This window comes from Limulus polyphemus, unplaced genomic scaffold, assembly GCF_000517525.1.
Source record: "Limulus polyphemus unplaced genomic scaffold, Limulus_polyphemus-2.1.2 Scaffold10107, whole genome shotgun sequence".
NCBI lineage: Eukaryota > Metazoa > Arthropoda > Merostomata > Xiphosura > Limulidae > Limulus > Limulus polyphemus.
In genome coordinates this window covers 5,051-16,835 of record NW_013675717.1, presented here as the reverse complement: position 1 = coordinate 16,835, position 11,785 = coordinate 5,051, and the positions used below count along the sequence as shown (strand labels likewise).

General features: G+C 33.5%; 1 protein-coding gene across 2 annotated transcripts in view; it reads right to left on the bottom strand.

Annotated features, from left to right (window-relative positions):
* Positions 1-2,577: 2,577 nt before the first annotated feature.
* LOC106476238 (troponin I-like) overlaps positions 2,578-11,785 on the bottom strand; it is a 14,051-nt gene continuing 4,843 nt past the window's right edge. Inside the window, exons 4-7 of one of the 2 annotated variants that reach the window (XM_013936904.2) lie at positions 10,140-10,183; positions 9,113-9,154; positions 8,725-8,830; positions 2,578-2,954 (exon numbers count right to left, since the gene is read on the bottom strand). In XM_013936904.2, the coding sequence (XP_013792358.1) occupies positions 2,874-2,954; positions 8,725-8,830; positions 9,113-9,154; positions 10,140-10,183 (273 nt within the window). In that variant the 3' untranslated portion in view covers positions 2,578-2,873. Of the gene's footprint in view, positions 2,955-6,121; positions 6,357-8,724; positions 8,831-9,112; positions 9,155-10,139; positions 10,184-11,785 lie in introns of those variants that run through there. The other variant, XM_022380170.1, reaches the window with a different exon arrangement.

Genomic DNA, 11,785 nt, shown 5'->3' with positions numbered 1-11,785 from the left:
CCTGCGCTCGTCATTCTCTCAATTATCTGGCCCGCTGTGAAAAAAGTTTGTTGACCCCTGTTCTAGAATATCATGACATGTTACCAGTGTCACGTGACTACCGCTGTCGTAACATAGTTTTACTGTTATGTAATATCACACGAACTAACGATCTTGTTACCTATAGACATGAATAATCTGTATAATTGATCACGAAACAGAAAAGTTAGAGATTATATTTGTTCCAGCTTTCGTGTCCTTTGTTGTACTTCATCAACTTGTATTTGAAAATATCTCAACTAGACAGATTTATGATACTTTGCAGTTTGAGAGTTTACACACTACGTATTTTCGCTAATTTTGTTAGGCCCACGTCAGGATAATTTTCTTAGTAATACATTCCAACATATCTTAAAACTGTACTTAGAAGTTTGAAAACTGTATTACGTTAAAAACTAAGGACTAGCCTTACCCTCATACAAACCAAAGTTTATATCATGGAAACATTATTTATCACATACCTCGGGCAAGGAGTTGTGTTACCAGTATTTATTCTATAAAGTTATACAGAAGCATTATGTTTACATTTTATAAATTGTCTTCTGACAAACTCAATAAACTTTTGTTTTATTGTGTAACTAACCATAAAACCCATAAAACGTTTGCGGTAGTTTTCATTCCCTTCGCTTGAATTTTCTTTATTCATTTATTTTCACGCATGGCATTTAAGCTACGCTTTCTTGTAGACATTATGTGTTAGATCGATAAATCCTGATCTATTTGTAAAATTTTTACGCGGTTTGACAAACAAACTTGCGTAGACGAAACTCTATCTAATAAAACTATGTGTAAGATAAACAATAAAGTATAATAATGATGTTTATAATAGTGTATAGAGTATGAAACATTTGTGAGCGTTCAGTGTACCACACGGTTTTACAAGTTGAAACTCAGAAAAAACGAAGTATAAAACTCGTACTAAAGAAAACAGTAGCTTATAAAGTGTTTATAACAGTCTATGAAATGAACCGAAACTAAATTATTTTAAAGTAAAATAAATGCAAAGTTGTAATGAAGGCAAACTTAGCTGAATATGCAGATACGTCTGAATGCTTTGTTTGTTTGTTTGGAATTTCGCGCAAAGCTACACGAGGGCTATCTGCGCTAGCCGTCCCTAAATTAGCAGTGTAAGACTAGAGGGAAGGCAGCTAGTCATCACCACCCACCGCCAACTCTTTTACCAACGAATAGTGGGATTGACCGTCACATTATAACGCCCCCACGGCTGAAAGGGTGAGCATGTTTTTGGTGTGATGGGGATTCGAACCCGCGACCCTCAAGATTCCGAGTCAAGCGCCCTAACCACCTGGGTAATTAAGCGCAAAGCTGCACAGTGGGCTATCTGTGCTCTGCCCACCACGGGTATCGATACCCGGATTCTAGTGTTGTAAGTCCACAGACATACCGCTGTGCCACTGGGGGAGCCAATCGGAGATTTCACACTTAATTTTCCATTAAGATACGCACATTTTTTGCGTGTTAAAAATAATATTTGTTCATCAAAATAACCAGGATTTAAGTCATAATATTTATGAATAGTCTGGCTAGCTTCAATTTTATTTTACTTTTGAAGTTAAGACAAAAATTAGAACAGCTTTGTATTTTCCAAAAATTTCGTGAAAACCGTATTTTCGAGTTATTTGATTAGAAAGATGCACTATGTGTACGCTTTTCAACATAGAATTGTTTTCATCAAAACTCCCAAGATTTAAGCCATGATTTGCATGAATGTTCTGCTAAGTTCGATTAGACTTTACATCTGAAGATAAACATGGGATGAGCTTCAAAAGTACTATTTTCATATCAGACTTCCTTATTCAAAAATGTCATTACCGCTTCTTTCCAAACTTATACCACCTTCAAGTTTGATTTCATCCTGGATAAGATAAGATTATTTTCTTAGTTCTTGAAGCAATGTAATGTCTTTCATTAAAGTCCTAATGTTTCAGTATTGAGTTTTTTAAACAAATAAACGCAATTGAAGATTTCACACATAATTTTCCATTATGATATGCATCTTTAAAAAATTATTTTTTCATAAAACTTCCAAGGCTGTACCCTTTGTATTGGCCCGGCATGAAAACAAATCTCCGATTGGCCCCCCAGTGGCACAGCGGTATGTCTGTGGACTTACAACACTAGAATCCGGGTATCTATACCCGTGGTGGGCAGAGCACAGATAGCCCACTGTGCAGCTTTGCGCTTAATTACAAACAAATCTCCGATTGTGTTTATTTGTTAGAAAAACTCAGTACTGAAACATTAGGACTGAAAGATGTTATATCTCTACTGAGGCTACAAAAATAATTTTCTCCTATCCAGAATAAAAACAAACTTTAGGGTGAACTGAATTTGAAAAACAAAACGATAATAGCCTTCTAGATTTGGAATTTTGATTCAAAATTTCCTATTTTTGAAGCCCTTCTAACGCTCGTCTTTTCTTCAGAAGTATAGTGAAATTGAAGTATGTTGGAATATTTGAAATTTACGTGACTTCAAAAATTGAAGCAAAAATAGAAACAAAAACAGTATCACCAATAATAGTAGAAATATTTTACTGGTAAAAACAAAATTCTGTAATTACAAATTCCGGGAGGCTAAGAGTACAAACTGGTGACTCTAAGTAATTAATTATTCTTTATTTGAAATACAGAGATGCACCCTACTCGCTAAGTCATCCATCAGGTTCCTAATTGGTCGACACAGAACTTCTTGTCTGCGGTATACATCCAGATGGTGTAATCTACTCTTTCACAAATGGTTATTGGCTCTCTCTGGGATCGCTAGCGAATCGAGGAGTGGCTCTGTTGAATTTTTATAACAGGTGGCGAAATTTATTCCTCTTCTTCTTCATCTGTCATCTTTCTCTCGCCATCCTCTTTCTTCTTTCCCAACGCCCATTCGGGTCTGTTAGACTAAACATATAATATATACCTATTATAGTCTTGGCCTTAACTCTTTAAATGCAAAATTAAATGTTGGATGGTTCTCGAAAAGTATCAATTATTCAATAACATAAAATTTAGAATTTGACCTTTATTGTTACTTTTTCAATATCAAAATCCACTAGTTGCGCTTTTGCTCGGTGTCCTACGCACGCGCGGTACTAAGGCGGGAAATTCAAGGACGTGCGAGTATTCCGATTGACGAGGTCAAGATTGCACCTGACCCTTCCGGGTCCAAACAAGAACCTAAATTCCGAAGAAGATCTGGACCCCAATAAAGCTGCGATATCGCACTACGAGGAAAAGTTTTTGTGACACCGTGAGGTAAGTATGTTCGCACCAAATGGTTATAAATGTCAAGTTGGATAAATCCAAAAAGGTTGATTTAGTAAGTATAGATACAAGTTGTGATGACGACCCTTATATATGTCCTTAAATTGTAATCCTTTATAATTCTTTAGTGTACAAAGCAGATAGTAAACGAAAGAGCTGTAAGAATGTTCCTAGCCCTAACACAGAGCTTCGTAGATACTCTCAAACTTGGTATTTTATCAGACAGAAAATAAGGTCACAAACATTTCATTGTAGTTGCAAGTATTGTCTTGTAAGCTAAACATTTATATCTATCTATACAAACGCAGAATTAAAACTTTTAAACACTTGAATGATAAAGGCAAAGGTTTGCTTTTGGTTTCTTGGAATGAATAACAGAACTGCCCCATTGAAGCTGGAGCAAATGTCAAGTCTTGAGACTCGATGGAAAAATATGCAAACATATGATGAAACACGGTCAACATCGAAATATTTTCGGTATTATATCAGAATATTTGATTATTGCCGTAAAGTTGTTCACTTGAATTATAGATTATGTTGGATTCAATAAATAAAACATCGGAATTATTTATATTCGTACAACGAGTTTCACAATTAAACAGAATGAAACAATGGGTTTAGGTTTTGCTTTACACTACAAAACCAGGAGACAAACAAAATGAACAATTCAAGTAACAATGGACTTCTGAACGCGTTTTTTTTGTTTCAAAAACAAGCATTTACATCAAAAATTCAAACACCAACATATATATAAGCACACACACATACATATGAATACATATATTGCAAGCTTTAAACTAAACTAAACCATACCTGCTCCTGAAGGATAGAAACTGGTATCTTCGAAATCATCTTCAGGGTGACATCAATGAAATAAAAAGTAACCCTCGGCTTCTCTTTGGGAACCAAATCAAAGCTGAATTTATAGCCTTTGTTGCTTAAACAAAGGAACCGTATCTTTCATTAAATGTATAATTTTTTGTTTTAAAATTAAAGGTTTCTTTTGGTGCTTTTATTTCGTTGTTTATCTTACTGAAACAGAAGGAGTGTAAATGGCATTCAAGAATAAGTCTGTAATACAGTCTCCATGATGGTATCCTATAAATGTCAATGAAATTTACCGATGTTTATTCTGTAAAAGGTTTTTACTCCACATGAACAAATGTTTTTTTTTTTACCAGTTTAGTTTTATAGAAGTAATACTGAAATAAATCTTTTCAACTGAATGTAATCTTTCTGTCTCTACTGACATTCGTCTGTTTAGATCGACATCAAAACTGACCAGGCAGAAGTAACTGACAATACCTATCACAATTTCAATTTTGCACTCGGTTAGTTCCTTCTGGTATCTCTTATGTTAAAATGTGATTAGATTTCGTTACTTCTTAATTCAAACAAAAAGTTTTTTTATAATTAACTTTATTGGGCCACTTTGTAGGCCTAATCTTATAAAGGATAGTCTATTTTTTGTTTGATACTAGTATTAGGCCTAAGGTTCTATATATGTGTATAATTTATACAAGTTTTCCTGTAAGTAATATTTCATACTATTATTTTTCAGGTATTTTAATACAATTTACTATAAATATATAAGATAAATAATTTTATTAAAACTAATTTGCCAGTTCTGTTGAAGCACGCTTGTAAAGAAAGAAAAAAGTAAAGGTTTTTCCATTTACAAGTAAAAGTCCCGGGTATGGAGTCAAATCTAAATGTAAAAATATTAAACCCTGGTGTGAAATAAGCTGCTGTTCTTCTATGAAAGTTTATTTCCTCTATCATAAGCCTTTTTTACATTAAGAAAAACGTACTCCACTTATCAGAGTTCGAACTACAGAATAGTTTATCATTCGATTACAGTATAAATTATTGTGTTGAACTTTAACAACAATTTTCTCTATTATTTGTTGTACTGACGTTTGATAATATTTTCATACTTCGTGTTTTTTGTTATTGTTTTTTTTTTGTTTCTTACGATAAATTTGAACTCAACAGCTCTTATTTCTAACACGGAAATAAGTTAGAAATAATCACGTCTATGTGAATTATATTTTAACATTCTCAGTAACAATACTAATATTTTTTTCGACAAGACTTTAAGTTAGGTGACGCAAGGGGTTTCAATTAGAAGGAAAATGGAACATTAAAACTAGCTACATGGTTCGATTGCTTAAAAACTAGTCATATGATTTGATTGCCTGATTCAGTGCCTTAAAACTAGCCACATGGTTCGATTGCCTGATTCAGTGCCTAAAAACTAGCCACGTGGTTCGATTGCTTCAAAACTAGTCACATGATTTGATTACCTGAGTTATAGCAGCTCAGCATTAAAAAAACAACAACAACAAAAGCTGTTATCTGTAGCTGGTACTTTCAACGGTTATGTGTTTTACTAAAACGATATCATAATTATTAATCTATGTTCCCGTTATACTCTTTATTGTAATATTCCTTTCGACAGCGACATTAGGTTGTAGTTTTTCACACACCAGTAAAAGGCGACTTTAGATATTTTCTTGGAGATGGTCCAGTGAATTCCTTTTCTTTCCACAGTTCTAACATAATCAATATATGCATCAACTTATTTAATGGAATAATTATTGGATAGAACAAGGTGTTTCAGCAAATTTGTTTCAATGTGAAGGAAAACTTTATTCGCCAGAAATTGAGACAGTTATTGAAAACGTGAATAATAATGAGAATATTTATTAAGACTTTCAAACATTTGGGAGTCACATCAGGTTAAAACTTTTCGAATATCAAACGTTGATTTTGGTTTCTTCAGTGAAAACTAATAGACAGAATGTAATAGATATAATTTATAAGATTTTTAAAAATCCATACAGACATCTATTTATAGTTATCTTAAAGGCAAGTGACATTACTTAATTTAAGAAAAGGAGATCAAATGTTATTTCTACACTAAATATGGTATACTTGAGTAAAAATAGAAAAAGCTGTGCACCACCACAAACTGAAACGAGCGGCAAAAGAAGACGAGGGTTACTTGTTTGCCCATTCTGGCGCCCCCTTTTTCTTCTGCGAAACAAAGAACACGCAAGGATGTAAGTACACAACACAAAAACTGAACAAATGCCTAGACATAAGGCAGGGATTTGACTGTCACATATAAACATATAGCACTACAACAAAAAAACAGAAGTTGATATGAAGATTTGAGGGGTTGAACTGCTAAGCATATATTTTTTTTTATTTAGTCACATTTGACTCGACCACAACCATAAAATACACTATGAGTATTTCTTAAGGAAAAACAAGTCTTAATAAACTTTTAATGGATAATAAATTTTCTTTACAAATTTAGATTTTGAATCGGAAAATTCCAGAAATAAAATAAAATAAATAAAATATTCCAGAGATACTTTTAATGTAAAGTATTAGAGATAAAGTGTTTCAGATACACTTTTAATGTAAAGTATTAGGGATAAAGTGTTCTACATATAATTTTAATGTAAAGTATTAGGGACAAAATATTCCAGATACACTTTGAATGTAAAGTATTAGGGACAAAGTATTCCAGATACACTTTGAATGTAAAGTATTAGGGACAAAGTATTCTAGATATGATTTTAATGTAAAGTATTAGGGACAAAGTATTCTAGATATGATTTTAATGTAAAGTATTAGGGACAAAGTATTCTAGATATGATTTTAATGTAAAGTATTAGGGACAAAGTATTCTAGATATGATTTTAATGTAAAGTATTAGGGACAAAGTATTCTACATATAATTTTAACGTGAAGTATTAGGGATTTTTTCGGGCTGCGGATCGAAAGGCTCAACTTTCGAGTCGCAATAAGTCTGCTGAAAACGTCTTGCACTTTCAGCTGTAGGGGTCATCTCAAAAATGACAGTAAACCTCACTATTTGGTTATGATGACTGCCCGATTGCCTTCCCCAAGATCATTAGTTTTAAATTTTGGGTGTACATTATGAGCCTCTGACCTAGTCCTTTAGCTCAATACGTTGAAAAAAACCAATGGTGGCGTTCAAATGACAAATCACATTAACTAACAAAGTAACAAAACACTGAGATTAGTAAGTTAAAGGGTAGCTAATTTATATATAGAAACGGATGAAAAACAGTAGGACTTCTTTCACATGTAAACAAATTTGTAAATAGTTTATAATCGTAACACAAAAGTAACAGCAAAATAAAAATGTGAGGAATACATAATGAAACACTACTAAACTAACATAAAAAAGCATGAAATCCGTAACAAACGGCTAAGGTCACGAATACACAATTTGTTAATGGAAACATATTTTGACTGGCTGAAAAGAAGGTTCCGTTTTTGCCCGACAGGGCAGATTCTGTTTTCGGACAAAAGATTAGAGTTACACTCCCATTATACATACAAAACATAGCTTTGCGAGAAATTCAAAACAAACCATTAAACACCATCTTGTGACAAAGTTTTAAAACCATTTTTTTGTTTTTGTTTATTTGATGTAGAATTGGATTTAACTGGTAAGTATTTAAAATACCGTTCACGTTATCGTTCTTCCTTTTATCGGGTGTAATCAATACAATACTTTCTCTGTATAACTGCGAACATGAGGGAATCCTCAAAAGCCGCGGCACTTGAAATCCTTTTAGGTAGGATTAAAATAAATTAATCAACGAGACATTTTTTCCCCCCTTTTTATTAGCTACATTTTTTTGCGCTGGCAATACCAAGCATGAAGCGTACACGTATACCCGATTCGATTTTATTACTCATCGGGATCTCTACCAGCTTACCCTCAAACTGAAATTATTTTAGACATGATTAGAATAAATTAATCTCTGATACCTTGGGCGTGGTCAAATACATCAATCGAAAGGGTTTGACCTCCTAAGGCCAAAACTGTAATTAGATCTTAAATCGGTCACGAGATGACGGAGCTACGAGCTAAAAGTTTGTACTTGAACAAGAACAAAAAAAAAAACTCGGAGCCATTCTATGAGGCGCTATGCCTCGGCTAAAAATGTGTGTTACCTTTGGTTAGTACTCTGCACTAGGAGTAAAGTTTACGAAACGTAACGAGAGCCAGGGGGAGTAAGAGCATCCTGGTGATTTAGCGGGAAATGTGAAAGCTTATAATGTTAAAAATTGGGTTTCGATACCCAAACAAATTAATAATTATAATCTGAACTACATTGCACGATACACGTGACACTCTTTCATAACTTCTTTTCTGTTTCGATTTATTCTGGAGAATAGAAAACCGTATTTTTTAAATGATAAAATAGTAGCTCGGTCATAACAAAGAAACATCTAACTGATTTTAACGCCTGCTCACCTCATTTAGGGCCGCAAGGTGGCTGCCACGGGCTTCCCACCCACTAGATACTCTACTAGTTATAACCTAATATAAAACAGGAAATTATTTGACACATACCACCTCCACCTCTTCGTCAAGCTTGAACTTGTCCTTGCCGACAGATTTCAGGTTGGCGCGAAAGTCCTTATCAGCGTTTTTAGCAATGGCTTGGAGTTTCTCAAACCTTAAATAACAATAAAATTAGTACGGGTTTGTGTCACATAACTAGTTGACTTCATCGCTAAAAACATTAAAAATTATCGGCTATACCTGCATATTATCTGTAGCCGCATGGTTTTGCACACAAGAGATCGTGACACTTAGCAAACAAACTTTTTAAAGCTGGTTACTAAACTCTTACAAAACAATAACGAGCTACACGTTAAAGGTTAAGGTTTACGTCTTCTGAGCTTAACAACTTAAGACGAACTCATGCAAGTTACAAAAGAATTATTAGCATACATACCTTCCCTCATACTTGGACACTTTTTTCAAAGTTGGTTTCACACTAATATGATAAAAAAGTAAAATCATGGTAAGTACAAGTTCTCTGTCAACATCTGTATCACCAGAATTGTTTATAGATGATACGTAAAACCAATTTCTGTATATATATAGTTCTATGAAAAACCAACCAACCAATGAGTCGAGTTCTGTCCAAAGGTTCGCTTCACTCGAAGTTATTTAACAACTTAAATTATCATGAACAAAATCTTTCCTCACAATTCACCATTGTAAGAGGCCTCATGATATTTCTTTGGTTTGCTGACCCAAGCTGTGCTGATGAGCCTTGAATAGGCGAGACTAACAGCCCACAGCAGAGGGTACGACCAATCAAGGAATGCATTAGGCCTGTACGTCACAGATTCTCTTAAGTTTCACCTCTGGTGAAAAAGGAAAGAAATCTTTAACACATATATACCATCATAAACAACATTTCCAGTTGGCTGTTTCTAGAATCTAGTATTCCCCTGTTTCATTACATAATTCTTTGTTAATATAATTCAGTTTATACTTTTTATATTGCGTCCACGGATACGCAAAACGTTTCAAAACAGCTGGTGATAATTATAAAAATCTAATTACATTTTAAAAGTATTTTCCATGTATGTTTTATTACCTCTGTTCACAATTATTTACTATAAAAATACATTCAATGGTTTTTTTAACTCATTTGTAATGAATACTTTGTTCTTAGTCTTTTTCTTGGTTCTCATGGAAACTGCTTCGTAGTGTTACGTTCTTATAAATCAGATCTGTAGTACTCTAGTGTTATAAAAACAGATCTGTAGTACTCTAGTGTTATAAAAACTGTTGTAGTAATAAGACTAAAACAACAGAGGTAGTAATAAGACTAAAACAACAGAGGTAGTAATAAGACTAAAACAACAGAGGTAGTAATAAGACTAAAACAATAGAGGTAGTAATAAGACTAAAACAACAGAGGTAGTAATAAGACTAAAACAATAGAGGTACTGGTAACTAGAACTTACAATTTTCCTCTCAAGTCATTCACCTGAATTGTCATCTCGTTGATCTGTAAAACATATGTTTAAAAGCTCATGTTATACCGATTAAAACGTGGGTTATAGAAAACGTTTACATAGTAAAACAAGACAACTGAAACACTTTGTTATCATAACGTAAATAAACATAAGATATATAACCTGTTTTGAACTAAAGTTAAATAACCTAAATTAATTAAATATGTATTTTTCAAAACATACAAACATAAAAATACAATCCACATTAAAAATTAAATACGTTAAAATATACCCAAAAATAATTTAATTAGATCTAAAAATAAAAGTTAAAACTAATTTTATTAAATGCTTCTGGAAAGATACATAAATAGCCATTCGGAAATAATCTTATCAATTATAGCTAGAACATTTCTATAGACTGTAAATGTTTGATATGGAATAAAAAAGGGTAAAAATATCACTGGGAACATTCTAGATTTGGTTAGGATTCTCCGTAAATTTCTATGGTGACTTTTTCAAACGTTGAGTATGCTAAATTAGAACGATTTTCTAGCCTCGCCACATCGCTATAGTCCATGTCACCACATCTGACCATTCTTTGTCTGACGATCGCGAGTCTTGATTATAGCCCTGCAACACAGTTTCCATTGCAAAATGATCCATGTTAAGGATGCCATGCCCAAATCACACCACTCTACCCTGCTTGCTTTCCATAATCCATCTAGTGTACGAGGATGACGGTTTTCCATTTCCAGTTTCAAAAGGCGAATTGTACAGAAACATAGACGTTGTTGGTTTCAGGTAATTTGACCAGTATGTATTTGTAAGGAATCGCATAAATATCTGTTTCATTCTCCAGCTGCTTGAGATGGTTGGTTGAACGGATGTGTTGTGCAAGCAACTTGTGTTACTTTAGATGGAAATTCTTTTTGATTATAATGCGTGCTGTTGCCTGGGGCAAGTGTATGGCTTTTGCTACTGACGGTTGTGTTTATGCATTTTCAGCTGTTCCAAGACGCCACTTTTTGTTCACCACTTCTCAGGTATGAATTGTTACAGGTCTTTTTCTGGGTAGTCCTGAAGTCCCCCAGTTGATCCACATTCCTTGGCTTTTCAATGCCATTAAGTTAAAAGTATATCATCATCTTGATAATCGTAAACCCCTGATCTGAACACATCTTTATGATTTGAGAGTTTGAATATTTTGCGTCTGAGAGGGCTGTTACATACACTTCCAAAAAGCAATCAATTTTCGATTGCATCACACCACTTACGAAATATCAGACATCAAAATTTATATGTGATACGTGCCATCCCATTGCGTCTTTATATTGGCTGTAGTTATCACATGACTTGCTAATTTTCATATTCAAAATCTATATAATATAACGTACTCAACCCTCTGTATATGATCCCAGGATGAGGTACCTATTCCTGGTTCGAGCGTAGTTAGCATGCTAATGTTTTCTTTCATATAACAGGTTTCTTTAAAATGTTTATATTATATATATATATATATATATATATATATATATATATATATAGCACACACACACACATATAATATATATATTAGTTGGTCGTTCTTACTTTACTTTACGTTTACCGTTACCTTTACGTTTAACGTAACTTAACTTAACGTACTAACTTACTTA